Raw genomic sequence first — 17,868 nt, 5'->3', positions numbered from 1 at the left:
GGTCTCCGGGGAATTGTCCAAGATGGAGACACTGTCACAGACTTTCCTGGCCAACAACACAGGCTTCGTCTGGCACCTCAATGACTCCGGAACAAGGGTCGTCTTCTCCATGAACCTGACCAACGAGGAGGAGTGCCGGGGGTTCCAGCACAGAGTCAACCTCACGCTGACCAACAACACGGCCATCATGGCGGCCACGAGAGCCACCACCACCCTCCGCAACCACTTCTGTAGCTGGCTGGTCTCTGCGCCGGTGGGCAAATCCATCAAGATGTTGTTCAACCGGTTCGAGCTAGGGGACGGGACGACGTCGAGGTGTTCCGAGGGCAAGGTGTGGGCCAACGAGGGGCCCGGGCACGAAGGACCTTTCCTCTTTGACTACTGCCAGTGGGGCCTGCCTCCAGACGTCACGTCCGACCAGAACGAGATACAGCTTCAGCTCTCGCTCTTTGCGGGCCTGGAGAAGCTGGACCTCAACTTCACCTTCGAGGTAATCCCGGACCACGAGCGACCCCGTCTCAACGTCAGCTACACCTCGCCCTTCGCTGGCTTCGTGTCGTCGCCGGGCTTTGACGGCTACTCGCACTACCCCGTGCACGTGCTAGACAACCACACATTTCACGTGCCCAGTGACCACACCATCATGATCAGCTTCCAGCAGTTCGACCTGCACTCCCCAAGCAACAACAGCAGCGACTGCGCCTCCCACTACAGCGACAGCGTGTCCCTCTACAAGGTCACAGAAAGGGGTGAGAACGAGCTGTTGTGGAGAAAGTGCGGGCTGCAGTCCATCTTCCCCCACGTCTACGACCACAACATCACCATCGTCTTCGTCAGCGATCGCAACTGGAGCCGGACAGGCTTTCGCATGACGTTCACCGTCCATAAACGACGGTACTCCCCGCGCCAGCTATCCAACGGTAAGTTTGACTGTGCTGTGTCCTACTACGATGACTTTCAGAGGCATCTTCACTGCAACCTCTTCACGGAATGTGAGAAAGGCGAAGACGAACACCTCTGTGCCTATAACAAAGGCGCTTGCAACGGCTCCATCGCTTTCGAGGGAAAATGTTACCAGTATTTTGATTGGTCAAGCGCCATCACGTGGACCGACGCATTCAACGAGTGCAGGAAACGAGGGGCGGAGCTGGCCAGCCTCAACTCGCCGAGAGAATGGAACGCCATTGAAAATGCCCTGGACTTCGGTCACCGAGCGTCTGTGGTCTTCATCGGCCTCCGGACAGCGGACCCTAACCTCCCAGTGATCTATAAAAAGATGTGGCAGTGGAGTGACCAAAGCTTGGCCTACTTCGTTCACCTCCGAGGGGAACAGGTCTTTCCTTCCTGTGCCGCTCTGCCTTGGGGCTGGGACAACTACTCTATTACCTTTCCTTGCGACGAGGCCACCAATGCCGATTTTATTTGTGAGTACGAGTCTGATAATAAATCTCCCGGTCTGTTTTTGAAACCGAAGTTGCAGTTCCCCTCGTTGCATCAATCGCGGAAGAGTTACCGCTTCCAGAACATCAGCCTCGTGACCTGTCCAGGCGGTCACCTGACTCACGACTTCCTGTCATGTGACCCAAACACGCATTGTGGGAAGCATCAGTACGCCGCTTCGTGTCAGACAGACAATGGCGGGTCTATGCCGACTTTCCAGTGTGACAACGGGATTCGAACCATGCCGTACACGCTGGTGTGCGACCACCGTCCTGACTGCATGGACAACTCGGACGAGGAGTTCTGTGTGCACGAAGAGTGTTCGGACAGCACGTGCAAACGTAGCGGGGAGTGTATCTCCTACAGTCACTGGTGCGACGGTATGCAGCACTGCGAGGATAAGCTGGACGAGGAGAACTGTTTCCTTCAGCCCCAGCCCGCTGTGTCACGACTACCTCCCCCTGCCGTCATCTACCTGGACGGCCACGGCAACTTCACACAGAAGCCTCTGTCCAAACACGAAGCCTGTCCCAAAACTCACTTTCGTTGTGCTGGCGAGCCCGCGTACTGTCTGCCCCTGTACCTGCGCTGTAATGACGTGTTTGACTGTCCAGACCACGAGGATGAAGAGGACTGCAGTAATTACCGCTGTCCCGGGTTCTATCGCTGTCGTGCCTCCATGGTGTGTCTGCACGATAGCCACATGTGTGATGGAATCTTCCAGTGCCCTCAGCATGACGACGAGCTGTTCTGTCACCTCACCTGCCCGGATGGTTGTCGGTGTCAGGGGGCGGCCTTCGTCTGTTCTCAGGCGTTCCCTGGCGACCAGTACCCCAATCTGCGATACCTGGACGCTAGAGATTCCCGAATGACTATTGAAGACCTGGAGAGTAATTTCTACCTCGTGAAGGCCAACCTGGCTCGGTGTGGCATAGAGCGACTCCCTGTTATGAACTTTCACAACCTGCAGAGCTTGGACCTCAGCGGCAATCGCATCAAAGCCGTCGACATGAACGTCTTTCAGAATTTGGAGAACCTCCTCGAACTGATCTTGTCTAACAATCCGATATCACAGCTGAGCTGTGTGGGGTGCACATTCGACCACATGTTCCTTTTGCGCGTTGATATGTCGATGAGTCAGTTAAGTCACTTCGACACGGGACCTTTAGCGAACTTTTCCAACATCAGGCACCTCAACCTCTCCTCCAGTCCTATTAGCACAATCGGCGAGGCCGGATTTTCACAAATTCCGCACCTAGAGGTGTTGGACATTAGACACATACCCCTGACAACATTCCCTAAAACCATGCTGAAAGGTCTGCCAGGGCTGAGAACCATTTACGCCGAGAACTACAAACTCTGCTGCAAAGCAACTCTACCGGAATATTTTGACCTGAACAAATGCTTCGCTCCGACTGATGAGATCTCTTCTTGCGAGGAGTTGCTGCGTTCAGACGTGTACAGATTCTTCCTGTGGATCTTCGCTTCCATGTCTATCCTGGGCAACGTTGGGAGCTTCGTGTACAGACTGTGCAGCAAAGAACACGTATCTAAGATAGGCTTTGACGTGCTAGTGACCAACCTCAGCGTGTCTGACTTTCTGATGGGAGTGTACTTAGCCATTATCGGCGCTGCGGATCGACTGTATCACGGGAACTACATCTGGCACGACAAGGCGTGGAAAGAGAGCGTGGTCTGTCAGATCGCCGGCTGCCTGTCTCTGATGTCCAGCGAAGTGTCGGCCTTTATTATCTGTCTGATCACGTTGGATCGCCTGCTCGTCTTTCGCTATCCATTCTCCGCCGTTCGCTTCAGAAGAAGGTCGGCTAAGGTCGCCTGCGGGATTGCCTGGTTCATAGGCTTCGCTCTGGCGGCCATCCCCTTGCTGCCCATGACGTCGCACTGGCGATTCTACGGGCAGACAGGCATCTGCATCCCGCTGCCCATCACCAGGAATATCGTGAACGGCAGGAAGTACTCCTTCGCCGTGATGAGCGTTCTCAACCTGGTGCTATTCGTGCTGATCGCGCTGGGCCAGGTCTTCATCTTCCTGTCCGTCAAGTTCAACTCCATCGCCACAGACCCCACCAGGCAGTCCCGGGATATCGCCATAGCCCGCACTCTGGCCACCATCGTCCTAACCGACTTCCTCTGCTGGTTCCCGATCGGCCTACTGGGTCTCTTGGCGTCTGTGGGCGTCCCCATCCCAGACGAGGTCAACGTAGGGATCGCCATCTTCGTGCTGCCGCTCAACTCGGCGCTGAATCCTTTCCTCTACACCTTCAACACTCAGATGGAGCGGCGGCGCAGAGCCACGGAGACCGAGATGATCCGAGCCCTGGAGAAGCGGATTCTGGCCGAGCTGTACGCCGCCGACGACAACGCCTGCGCAGCCAGGAACAGGAGCGCGCTGACGCAGAAGGAAGCCAAGGACAGGATCAAAACCCTGGTCAAAGTCCACAGCTCCTGCAGTCTCTCCTCCACCGATGCCTTCTCCGCCTTCGGTCGAAAGTTGCCGAGGACCCGTGGAAGCAACAGAGGCGCGGCTTGCTCTGTGGACGACTCCGCCCTGCCTCTGTCCAAGCAGGAAGCCATCTCTCTCATTCAGGAGATGCTGGAGAGGAAAGTGGTGACCCAGGAGGAGATCTCGCCGCTCATTCAGAGAAAGCCTGTGCGTGAGATCTCGGAGAACGCCATCGTCACCTTCAGAAACATTGGTTCCGGTTCTGAGGACGACGATGTGTTTGAAAACTTGCACGCTGTTTCTTTTTCCTGATTGTCAGCGATCTTTGATTTTTTGTTTAATACTTTTTATTTTGTATGTGTGTGTTTGTTTGTTTGTTTGTTTGTTTGTTGTTTGTTTGTTTGTTTGTTTGTTTGTTTGAGTTTTTTCCGCGGAGAATTTGTCCCCATGCGCCTTCAGGTATTAAACTACACCAGAACTCTGAAATAACTCATTGCTTTAAAACTATTGCCTGTCCTGCGACAATGTGCATCAGATTCTATTGATTAAACCTGTTTAAATGTGGTAAAGAAGGAAACATTGTAAAAAATGTTGGCTAAAAGCTTAACAAAATGAACTTGTTCAAAGTTGTTTAATTTGTAACTGTTTGCTTGCCAGCCCACATGAACTATTCGTGAAAGCATCGTTTTGCTTGAATTTGAGATGTGCGCTTAGAGTCAGTGTTGTATCAATATTAATAGTACTGTTCTAATTTTGTCAAATGGACTTACCTTTTTGACATTTCTATGCCCCGGTTCATTTAAACCATTTCAATTTGAAACTTGAACTAAAAAAATTAACAGCAGTAAAACAGCCTCGCTCTTGATGCAATGTAAGAAAAGTTGTAACTTTAAAAAGCAGATTTGCTGGTTTTCTGGGCTTAATGCGTTATCAAAGGTACACCTTTTGGGGTGTATCAGTTCTTTCTGAAAATCTAATTAACATTCTAAAATCAGTAATTTCCAGCCGAAAAACCTTTTTTGCCTTTGTTTGTTTTCAAGTGAGTGTTTTTGTAGGATAGTTTAGTTACGAATTAGGGTTATTCACCTAGTGTGTGTGTGTGTTTGAGTGTGTGTGTGTGTGTGTGTGTGTGTGTGTGTGTGTGTGTGTGTGTGTGTGTGTGTGTGTGTGTGTGTGTGTGTGTGTGTGTGTGTGTGTGTGCAGATTGCTATTGTACATCGCCGTTAGCTCCGGTGAGAAGAGGCGATTGATAAGTGTTCATTGTTATTGTTAATATTTTGTTTGTGTTTTAAAGCCGCTTATTCCATTAAAACAAAAAACAAAAACATTACTAGTAAGCAATTTTCGTCGTTTTTATTGTGTTTTTTTGTTGTCTACGACGTTTTAAGGAATTCTGTTGAATCTAAAAACAGATCGGGGTCGCGGATGTGTGTTTTGCTATGTAACATTCCGAAGTCAAAAGAGCAAACACAGAACGTTCACGTTGGGCTGTTGGTAATCGAGGTGGACAAGCCAAATTCAATGCCCAGGATCTATACGAACCTTGCATAAGTAGTGCAAAGAGGCGGCTTATTAGTACAAGACAGATGTAAAAAGGCATGTTTGTACAGGATAAAAAGAGACCAGTAGTTCATCACGTTGGGATTTTATTTTCTTCGGAACCGATAACAATGAAATCATCAAACCGCCAAGTTTAGCACTTTCGAAAACAAAACTCGAGACTTTGAAAATGCCGACTGGACAACATAGTTATGCCTGTACAGTAAACTTGTAAACGCCCAGTATCGAGCAAACGCCCAACCCCTACTTTGGGTCAAAAACGCCCACCCCCCACATTTGAATGAAGGATAGCAGGAGAAAAATGATCTGCTCTAATTGTTTGTAAAAATCCACACGCAATACCGACACAGCATTTCGATGCATAATGACAATATGCTACGATACGGTCATACCGTTTATTTCATACGTTTGTCACTGCAGTCTCTGGATAGTCGTGCCAAAATAGGATGAAGATTTAGGAGACTCATCTGAGGTTGAACTGGGGGGATTTTGGGGACTTACATTTATGACACTATTCATTTTGCGAAAGTTTGTGATTTCTGCTCAGACACTTGCGCTGCAATGAAGGGTATAAAACGCAGATCTTGATTTAACATCCAAGATATGAGCATAATTATGTTCTTCAACCATCCCGCAAAGGGATTGTTGTGAGTGGTTAGTTCCCAGTTTCCATTCTTGCAAGGCACTTGCACACATACACTAACTCTTGTGTGTCACAGAGAAAGAGCCTTAGAGAGTATAGACATTATCAACAGAAACACATCCTATTGACATTTTTACACTAATCGATCAAATACCGCTATTTCTCACGAGGAATTGATCCTGCACAGGGGACAGTACCTAGTAAACGCCCACCCCCTTGTTTTGAGCAACATTGGTGCATAAGGGGGTGGGCGTTTACAAGGTAGTTTACGGTAGTGTACACACAATCCCCGATTGCTTTGAAGCAGTCAACTCTTGGGACGTCTAGTATCTCCAAAGCTGCGACTGAAAGTGGAGCAGTGACATAAATCTGACACGGTTATCGGCCAGTCTTGCGTGGGGAGATGGTATTTATCAGTAAGTTGGTGGTCACCTAGAGACCTGAGTATCTATGCGTCCCTCTTACACACAGATCGGCGGTTTCAGTGATAGCTGTCCGTTGACTCTTTTTAGTGTCTGTTGATAGCTGAATTCAGGCTACAAACATCTTTCTTTTTTTGTGTAAATTTCCTCAGTTCCTCCTGGTTTGTGTGCTTTGTACACATCGTGAGAAAATTATAACAACATTTTGGAACAGCTAAACACTTTAAGAATAGAGTTTACAACATTTCATTGCGAATCTTGTTTGAACGTGTGCATATATAAGGTTGTATGCAGCTAAAGGAACATGTACAACAAATATAATATATCCGCTTTTTTTTTAAGGCTATACAATCATTACTCTGTTGTAGGTAACTGTCTTAACGTGTGTCACGACTTTGAAAGCTGCTTTTTTTTTTCTTTTCTTCCAAATGAAGGTATTGGGACCGATAACTGTTAGATTCTGTCTACAAATACGTTTGCTGGCATGAGGAGTTAAGTTTTGGTTTCCCATTTATTTTTTGAAATAATGTGCTTGTTAGGAACGTGATGTGTGAACAGTGTCGTCGCCTTTAAAACCAAGAGTGTTTCTCGGAGTATTGTGGGTCTTTTTTTCTGTTAATAGGTTTCCTGTTTGAAATTGTGTTATTTGTTAAAATTCGATAAACGTGCGGAGATTCTTGTTTATACTTTGCGATTATCATCTACACTGTGTATGTAGGTGATCTGAACTAAGGATTTAATGCGCAGGGATGTGATTTGAATTAGGTGTCAATAATAACAGATACGATGATTTCCTATTACTGTGTTCATGCATAGTCTATGAGAACATCAATCTGTCTGCTTTATCATTGTGCATGTTTGATTATTGAGAGACGAGAAAAATCAATCTGTGCAAAATGGCATCAAATACAATATATATTTGTTATTATTTATAACAAGAATTTCTATCGAGTAAACAACTTGCTGTAACATTCAAAAGCACAGCGTTAAGTTGAAGCTTTGGCTGTAAATGACACATCCTATCTGTCTGTGTCTGTCTGTCCGTCTCTGTGTGTCTCTGTCCCCATCCTTCTCTTTCCCCCCCCCCTCTCTCTCTCTCTCTCTCTCTCTCTCTCTCTCTCTCTCTCTCTCTCTCTCTCTCTCTCTCTCTCTCTCTCTCTCTCTCTCTTATTTTTTTGTTGGAAGGGGGGGGGGGGGGGAGGGTACGAACTTCATCTCCTTTCAATTACATTGCCTCGCTTTTTCCTTATCTGTATATCTGTGCATTGAATCATGCCTGTGTCTCTGTGGACTGATGTATGCTTGCATGAAAACACTCGTACATCACGTGTGTACTATCCTTGTCGCTGTCCAACACAGCATGATGAAACTCTCGTTGTCGGTTAATGTAGTCCAAACTACGAGTAATGTAGACCACGCTACTTCGAGAAATAAATACGTTCGCGCTGTGAGGTGCCATAGACTAAATTGAAAGTGGGTTAGCGTAAGCTGATGTAAAATGCGCCTTTTTCTCTATCCCAGTGTTACAGTTTTTGACACAGTTATATTCTTCATAGTGGTTGTTTTTACAACATAGAGGGGGAAGCGAGACGAGGGTCGTGGTGTATGTGTGTGTGTGTGTGTGTGTATTCAGAGTAAACTACTGGACCGATCTTTATGAAATTTTACATGAGAGTTCCTGGGAATAATATCCCCAGACGGTTTTTTTAAATTTTTTTATAAATGTCTGTCATGACGTCATATCCGGCTTTATGTAAAAGTTGAGGCGGCACTGTCACACCCTCATTTTTCAATGAAATTGTTTGAAAGTTTGGCAAAGCAATCTTCGGACTTTGGTATTGGCAAGGCCGGACTTTGGTATTGCATTTTAGCTTGGAGGCTTAACAGTTAATTAATGACTTTGGTCATTAAAAATCTGAAAATTGTAATCAAAAATTTTTTCAATATAAAAGGATCCAAAAACCATTTCATCTTATTTTTCATCATTTTCTGATTCCAAAAACATATAAATATGTTATATTCAAATTAAAAACAAGCTCTGAAAAATAAAAATATGAAAATTATGATTAAATTAAAATTTCCAAAATCGATTTGAAAACAATTTCATCTTATTCCTTGTCGGTTCCTGATTCCAAAAACAGTGCGTTCAGTTTCATTCCGGGAGTTCGACAACTTGACTAAATGTAGTAATTTCGCATTACGCGACTTGTTTCTTCTTCTAGTAGTATGCCTTCGCCTGGTACCAATCTCATGCATAATTATATATGTGTCACTTAGTTTCAGTGCACTTGGCTAATACAAATATCAAGTCTACCAAAATCAAAGTTTTTGCAGGTCCATTCGTAAACAGGTCCTCGCAAAAGCTGTGCAAAAGCGATCTTCTGGGAAAAAATTAATATGATTTACTAAGCAGACTGTTTGTTGTTGTTTGACAAAAAAGCACAAATAAAAAGCTCATGATTCGCCAAATTTCGACCCGGTCTCTTGCGCTCTGGGGCGAATAAACGCAACAGTAATTTTTCATTTTGTAATTCACTGCCTTGCTCCTTAGTTTCCCGTTTTAAATACATTATTCCCCTCGTGCAAGGGATAATGTTTACTACCACAAATCTCTGTTATTTTTTTTTTACACGGGATAAGAGCATCATTTACATTTGTGACCCTCCACCACGAAATGAGTCGCATGTCACCTCGCGCGGTTCTGCGCTAGGCTTAAATATAAGTCCGGGGAGTGTCTGATAACAGTGTGAGGGTCACCTTAGTCACAGGCTTATAACTCAAACAGTTTTCGCTCTTTTCTAAAACGGTTTTCACCACTAGATAGAGCATAAAAAATTCTGTAGGGAAATGTAAAAATATGAAAATCATGCAAAGGTGACATGCGACTCATTCCGTGGTGGAGGGTCACATTTTACAAACGTCAAAAAACGTCAACAGGCAGGCTGCTTCCTGCGCAGAGTCGCAATGCTTTATGGGATTAATTTCGTAAACGAAACCTATGTCAACCTGCTAGTATACTATAGTTCAACGAACACATTTCCTCTTCTCAGTGCACAGTATTAATGCAGTCACGCTATTGAATTTTGGTATGCGTCCAAGTGAAAGGCTGCTCTTATTGCACGTGAAACCAGGCTTTCATTTACTAGTGCGCCCTGCGCCATTGGAGCATTCAATCTGAAAATGTCCCATCACAATTCCCTTCAGTGCGTCAAAGGGCGCGTTGAGATAACATATCAGTGCGCCACCAAATGTGACACTTTACATCGGATTACACACACACACACACACACACACACACACACACACACACAAACACACACACACACATAACACGATATAACGGCTAATTCTCAGATGGCACCATATTGCACCATTGTGCATCTTTGGTCAAAACGCGTACAGGCCTCTTTGGCGCTTCTTGCCTTCGACTATGTCCCATCGGAATTTGGTTGAGGAGGACAAATGTCCCATTGTCTTTTTTCTCCCAGACTAAACCCTGTGAAACCCTGCACAGATCTGTGGCGGTGACCCTGCATGATCGTGAAAATAATAATAAATAGCTTTTCCTATAGCGCGAGTCCCAGCAACTTCCAATTTCATTCTAAAGCAAACGAGCACAAATTTAAGGAGCATACAAAGCACACAAATAACTGGGATAAAACAACAAAATCACCGAGAAACTGAACTAGGGCTTCAATGACAAAAGGATAGTCACGCACACACACGCGACACGCACGCACGCACGCACACGCACACACACACACACACACACACACACACACACACACAAACACAGTGTATGCGGGACAGACGGTAGCTTTAATATAATACACGACTGTCTCGTGGAAGACTAATGAGACAAGGAAGCAGAAGGACCAAACCTACAAATGAGTGCAGCTTTTCCATTTGTCAAAAAAATAAATAACAGGAAAAATGAGAACAGGTGAAATGTGTACAGCGTACTATAACTCTTTTTTTCTTTTTTTTAGGTTAATTGCTTTATATTAGCCTGCTCACGAGCATAACGCTCCAAGCTTTCTTTGCTAGCGTCGCCAAGGAATGGTGAAGTTCTCTTTGTATGATTGGGATAGCGTACTCGTGTGTTCAGCTGTGTGTTCAGCTGTGTGTTCAGCTTTGCTATAAAAAAATTAAATAAATAAAAACAAGATGTGAAAAGTACAAAGTGCAAATGCCCTTTTCGTGGCAAGATATATAGAGAAAAAGACGTAGAAGGACAAAACTACACGAGTGCAGCTTTGCCATTTGTTAAAAAAATTAAAAATTAAAGAAATAAAAACACCGAAAGCACACTGTAATTCTTTACGATTGCTATCTTCGGCTGCTCGCGAACATAACGCTCCACACTTTTTCGCCCGGGTCTCTAAGGAATTTGGAGTTCTCTTTTTTGAATTTCACGGTGTGTCAACTGATTCTGTTCATACACCGGATGTTTCCGTTCATCCGCAGGATGTTACCGTTCATACAGCCGGCCTCATTTTCGGCACTTGTTTGGGGAAAAAAAGTTGCGGTAAATCGTGTGGGCAGCGCGCTTTTGTGATATTGCAAGAATAAGGTAGCTAATTGGTTGGGCTATGTGTACGATAAGTACCAAGGTGCTAGTAATCCTCATGATAACACACGCGGGCCGAACGTGGCAGAATTGCCTGATGTTTTTAACATTAATTTCTTGTTTTTCTCGCTCTGTTATCGAATCTGATTCCTGATTTGCACATGATCACCAAAACCATTGCCTGTTACGACATTTCGCTTGAACAGAAGTTTATAGAAACCCATGGCTTTTGTATAATCACTTGTCTTTTGAAAACATGCAGATTCCGTTCATACACCATGTTTCCGTTCGTACAAAAGTGCATGTTTCCGTTCGTACGAAAAGCGTTTCCGTTCGTACACATTCGTTAGATCAGAGTGAAACAGGCCCCCACTACAAGTTCTGTGTGTTCCAATGGTCTTCAAATAGCACAAAGTACGAATGCGTGTGATATTGGACTTATGTGAACCATAAGATTAATTGAATTTGCAAAAAACATTCAGTTTTGTGTCCGTTCGTACCACTTTCATCACATTTTTTTCGTAATTTTGGTAGAAAGCTTGTGCAATTAGAATTTGAATACCCCTAATTATGTATTACCCATAATTCATGTTGTTCATGAGTGCAACAACTCGCGACTTTGGCTCTTCTGGTGCAATACCATCCCTGTTTATAATCTTACTGAAGAGCAAACATTTTGATAACTGTGTCTTCGTCCAGTTTCCATTCACAATGTCATTTCAAAGATCTGTACTTATGTTCAAAATAATTATGTACTCTTTATTTCTTGAAATTTCAGATGTGCCACTCAGAAAAAACAGATGCTGTGTGCTAAAATCGTTATAATCAGGTGATAGGTCAACACACTTTTAAATGTATCTTTCGAAGTGCAATTTAACAAAACAAAACTAACACTTGTTTTAGTGAGGGAATACGAAAGGTAGGGTTACCTGTTTGCATAACTTTTTCATTTTGTTTGTTCGTTCGTTAGTTTGTTTGTTTATTTGTTTGTTTGTATGTGCGTTTGTGTGAGTCAAAAACAAGTAGGCTTAAGTTTTCTTCCCATATGGTTTTCTCCTGTTTTATTCAAAGAGTTTGAAGTCTGACATGCTTTGCATGGGAAAGGATTCTATAGACAAGGATACCGCTCCTTTCAATCATTTCCATCCCGCCTCTTCTGTGTCTGTCTGTGTCTGTCTGTCTGTCTGTCTGTCTGTCTGTCTCTCTTTTTACATTTAGTCAAGTTTTGACTAAATGTTTTAACGTAGAGGGGGGAATCGAGACGAGGGTGTGGTGTATGTGTGTGTGTGTGTGTGTGTAGAGCGATTCAGAGAAAACTACTGGACCGATCTTCATGAAACTTGACATGAGAGATCCTGAGTATGGTATCTCCAGACGTTTTTTCATTTTTTTTATAAATGTCTTTGATGACGTCATATCCGGCTTTTCGTGAAAGTTGAGGCGGCACTGTCACGCTCTCATTTTTCAACCAAATTGGTTGAAATTTTGGTCAAGTAATCTTCGACAAAGCCCGGACTTTGGTATTGCATTTCAGCTTGAAGGCTTACAAATTAATAATGAGTTTGCTCATTAAAGTTGTCATTAAAATCGATTTTTCGCAGATTTAAAATTGATTGCATCGTATTCTTCATCACATTCTGAATTTAAAAATATGTACATATGTCATATTTACTCTTAAAATGTGATCACAATTAACGAAAATAGATTAATTAATCTTACGATTAAAATTTAAGAAATCGATCCAAAAATGATTTCATCTTATTCTTTATCATTTCCTGATTCCAAAAACATATAGATATGATACGTTGTATTCAAAACAAGCTCAGAAAGTTAACAAGAATACAGAAAAGCGCGCTTTCCTGCTTAGCACAATACGCTACCGCGCTAATCTGGCGTGTCAATATCACTACGTTTTGCACGTGGGAGGTGAGCGATTTCCTTCTCGCGGGGATTGACGCAGCTGTACTGTCTTGGTGAAAAAATACAGTGCGTTCAGTTTCATCCCGTGAGTTCGACAGCTTGACTAAATGTAGTAATTTCGCCTTACTATACTCGACTTGGTTTTTTTTTTACTACAGCGTGTCAGTTATAATGTAAGACACACGCCACTGATGCATTGATCGAGAATGTATGAAGCAATCTCTCAATTTGCTGTTCAAGGATGACAAGAATCAATGGAAAACGTGAGATGCGGACATTGTAATAAGCGCTTTCCAGCTGTAAAAGATATTATTTACATAGCCAAGACACGCACAAAGATGAATTTTTAAAAGCATATGTACCATTCGTTTGCGAGTTCACAGGCAAGATGTATTACACACTCGTTAATTATCGATTTAAACCAGGATTATCAGTTGATTATTTCAATTTTTCTCCAGACGGGTCTGTGATTGCAAAAGACACAGGCACGTTGACAGAAGTCACGTTACAGACGCCAATCCCCTTCGTCAATCCCCGCGACAAGGAAATTGCTCACTTTTCACGTGCAAAACGAAATGAAATTGACAAGCCGGTAAAGCGCGGTAGCTTCTATTGCGCTAAGCAGGAAAGTACGCTTTTCTGTATTCTTTTTAATTTTCTGAGCTTGTTTTTGAATCCAAACATAAAAATATCTATATGTTTTTGAAACCAGGAAACAATAAAAAATAAGATGAAATCATTTTTGGATCGATTACTTAAATGTTAATTTTAATTAGCATTTTGAGATTTTTAATGAACAAACTTTTTAATTGATTTTTAAGCTTCGAAGCTGAAAGGCAATCCCATAGTACGGGCTTCGTCGAAGATTGCTTGGCTAAAGGTTCAATCAATTTGATCAAAAAATGAGGGTGTGACAGTGCGGCCTCAACTTTTACAACAAGTCGGATATGACGTCATCAAAGACATTTATCAAACAAATTGAAAAAAAGTCTGGGGATATCATACTCAGAAACCCTCATGTAAAGTTCCATAAAGATCGGTCCAGTAGTTTTCTCTGAATCACTCTACACATACACACAGACACAAACACACACACACACACACACACACACACACACACACACACACACACACACACACACACACACGCACACACACACACACACACACACACACACACCACGACCCTCGTTTTGATTCCCCATCTATGTTAAAACATTTAGTCAAAACTTGACTAAATGTAAAAAGGACTGATAGAGCCCGGATAATGTTTTTCTTGATTTGTCTAAATTCTGCTCATGATTATCACAGGTGAAGCAAATGGCATGATAGGAGTAAATACAAATGTACATGTCACTTATTTCAGTCTTAGTTGCAGTGCTGCAAAGCAAGCAAAACTGCATACATCAATCTTCGTTCTTATCAAAACACCCAAAAAGATCCGTCACCGAACTCATTACTGAAAAGCGTACGAACGGAAACAATGTGATGAAAGTGGTGTACACATAGCCCAGCCAATTAGGTACCTTATTCTTGCAATATCACAAAAGCGCGCTGTCCACACGACTTACAGCAACGTTTTTTCCCCAAGCAAGTGCCGAAAATGAGGCTGTATATGAACGGAAACATTCTGCGGATGAACGGAAACATCCTGTGTATGAACGGAATCAGTTGACAAACCGTGAATTTGAGATGTCGGACTAAAGTGCTGCATGCACACACACACACGCGCGCGCGCGAGCGCACGCGCGCGCGCGCACACACAGTGAAAAGTACAATTGTCATCATTGTCACGACTTTTCGTTTATTACGAGCTGGGTAACAAACAAACAAACAAAAACATTGTCGGTAGATAACAAACCGTCGGTTTTCATGGATGTGGGGAAAAGATTACAATTGGATAATCAAAAGCCAACCCGTAAAGAAAACACTCGAAGTTCCTTTGCATCTTTCCACTGGCGTTTCCCCAAACAACGACAGTACACACTGACTGTCTCGCAGTGTTTGAATGAATTCCGAAGACGAACGAACTGAACATTCTGAACAAAAACCCAAACTACAACCAAATGTCCACAGGCAAACGAACAAAAATAATTGAAATAAACGAATGAAACCTAAGCCTACCTAACGAATAGCATGTATAATCAAAGCCGCTGAGTGTGTTTATCTCTTGTTTGCACAGTCATGTAGGGAGAAGAACGGTTGAGCTTGCAGGTCAAACCGGTTGACCCAGCTGACATTCACACATGCTAACCATGATCATGATGCAGATCAACAGATCGCAAGGCGCAGTCGGCTTATCGAAGAATTAAGCACCAACCTAACACACTTGTAACATTTTAACAATGTTATCACCTCAAAACACTGAAGATAATAACAAGCAAGTCTTGACTGGCTAACCTACTGAAAACACTCGTCGCGCTTGTCTTCGATTACCTCGGTGATGTGTGTATTGCTTCAAATTATTTTGTTTCAGAATTGTTTATTAAATCCTTTGCAACAATATGCATCCTGTTCAGCTTGTTGAATTATTCACATACAGAAATTATATTGGATAAATTCAAAATTACTAAATACAGGAACGACTGTTTTAATTGGCGAAAAAAAGTCTTGGCCCGCATAGCGTATCACTGTGTCCTCGAAAATATGTGAGACAAAGTGTAAAATTGTTTTAAGACTGTCAAAAACCAGGTCAGATTGATAAAACCCTGAAGTGAAGTCAGAGGTCACCGATTACTGACACGGAAAAAGAGCTAAGTACTTAGGCACAAGCGATAAGTAACCTTTTTGTAAACAAAGCGAGTTCCGTGCAATCTCTGTCTGTTTGTCTGTTTGTCTGTCTGTCTGTCTGTCACACACACACACACACACACACACACACACACACACACACGCGCGCGCGCGCGCGCGCGCACACACACACATGAACAAGCAAAAACACACACATCAGCACATTCAGACACACGTGAGGATACAGAGCAAACATTCACACACACAAACACGCTCGGGCGCAATTTGTACTAGATATATCTTGAGTTATATTATCGTTTTATAGCCGACAGAAGATAGACCTGTCTAATATACCGAATGAACCATATACTGCAAAGAAACACTAAAGAGCAGTCGTTAGATTTCTTGACAAATGGTGTCTTCAAGGTCTTAAACCAAAGGACGCTGCAACGGAAGAACTGGGCCGTCTACACTGTATTTGCCTATCTCATGTCATATCCCAGATAGTTTGACGCATGCGTAGTCATTTACAGCGAGTGGAATGAGGTTGAAAAGGAATATCACAAAGTCCGCTGTAGCTGTCGAAAAATCGGCTACCTCCCAAGCACCGAAGTCGGCCGTTCAACACTGCGACATTCGCCTAGATTGACCGCAAAAGAAGACGAAGACGAACAACAACAACAAGAAGAAGAGCAAGAACACGAAGAACAAGAAGCGCCGTAACACGAGTCAATAGCTACTTGCTCTGTCATCTGGAGGAGGGATTCTGCTGATAAAACACAAAGATGACCGACAAACCGAAGTCTACCCCGGACAATCTTCACAAAGTATCAGAGTTCGACGATAAGTACAGGAAACGAAATGAAGATCAAAGCTTCAAGTCAATCCTTCGGCTGTGGGTGCGGAAGAAAACTTCAAAATGCACGTGCAAGAGATTGCTGCTGTCCAACTTCCCAATCATAGACAGCATGCGCAGTTATCGGCCCCTGAAAGATCTGCCTGGTGACGTCATTTCCGGGCTTACTGTCGGGGTCATGCATATTCCTCAAGGTAATTGGTGTACTTTTTTTTATTTTTATTTTTATTTTCTGTTGGTGATGTTTATTTATTTGCGTATTTATTTACTATTCATTTGTTTGTTTTGACTTCTTCCTTTATTTGTCCTTTCGGCCAATTTGCATGTCTGTTTATTTCCATTATTGATTTTAGGCTGTACTGTGTTCCAAAAGAAAAGCAGTATATTTATGCGTTCTGCTTACGTTTAGTTTTGTAGCTGATATGGGTGTTTTTTCACCACGTGCGCTGTTGCAGTTGTAAGTGTCATACTTTTGATTATAAAATAAAAGATTTGCAGAATAATGAACACAAGAAGATTCTTCCAGGAAATTAATGTTATACGTTCGTTTGCATGAGGCATTGGGTTTTTTTTTAATTCAGTTTTGTTACTTACTTTTTGTATTTCATATTTGCTTCGTGAAACTCTCTTCAAGTACAGTAAGGCCACACAAAAAAGTCTGTTTACTGTAACATAGGCCTAATAGAGTAATTGGTTTTGTCTCCCAGGAATGGCCTTTGCTGCCCTGGCCACCCTGCAGCCAATTGTAGGACTGTATGTCGCTTTCATCTCTTCACTCGTCTACTTTTTCATCGGCGGCTCCAGACAAGCCTCATTTGGTAAGCTGGCGGTATATGATAATATAATATACTGGCAGCAATCGTTACACCACGAACAACTTTTTATAACAACAAAAAGGCATCGTCGTCGTTGTCGTCATCATTAATGTAAATATGATATGTAATAATATTGCTATTTCATATGTTACGTAGATTTCCATTGGTCAATTGGGCAAAACTGAGCTCATTGCAAAAGTGATATCGACGACATTTCCGTCGATATCAGTTTTGATATCGACGACCTCTTTATTGCTTCCCCACTTCAAAAACAAAGAGACCTAAATTTAGCAAGTCGCGTAAGGCGAAAATACAACATTTAGTCAAGTAGCTGTCGAACTCACAGAATGAAACTAAACGCAATGCAACACAGCAAGACCGTATACTCGTAACATCGTCAGTCCACCGCTCACAACAAAGGCAGTGAAATTGACAAGAAGAGCGGGGT

The 17,868-nt window shown here is 43.2% G+C and overlaps 1 protein-coding gene across 1 annotated transcript; it reads left to right on the top strand.

Moving 5' to 3' along the window:
* Positions 1 to 2,340: 2,340 nt before the first annotated feature.
* On the top strand, positions 2,341 to 5,067 carry LOC138969164 (G-protein coupled receptor GRL101-like). The gene has a single exon (XM_070341888.1). It carries the CDS (start codon positions 2,390 to 2,392, stop codon positions 4,214 to 4,216), a length of 1,827 nt encoding a protein of 608 aa, XP_070197989.1. The 5' UTR covers positions 2,341 to 2,389; the 3' UTR covers positions 4,217 to 5,067.
* Positions 5,068 to 17,868: the final 12,801 nt, after the last annotated feature.

The sequence above is a fragment of the Littorina saxatilis genome, linkage group LG6 (assembly GCF_037325665.1).
Source record: "Littorina saxatilis isolate snail1 linkage group LG6, US_GU_Lsax_2.0, whole genome shotgun sequence".
NCBI lineage: Eukaryota > Metazoa > Mollusca > Gastropoda > Littorinimorpha > Littorinidae > Littorina > Littorina saxatilis.
Note: the sequence above shows the minus strand (reverse complement) of the source record. Positions and strands in the feature narration are given on the sequence as shown.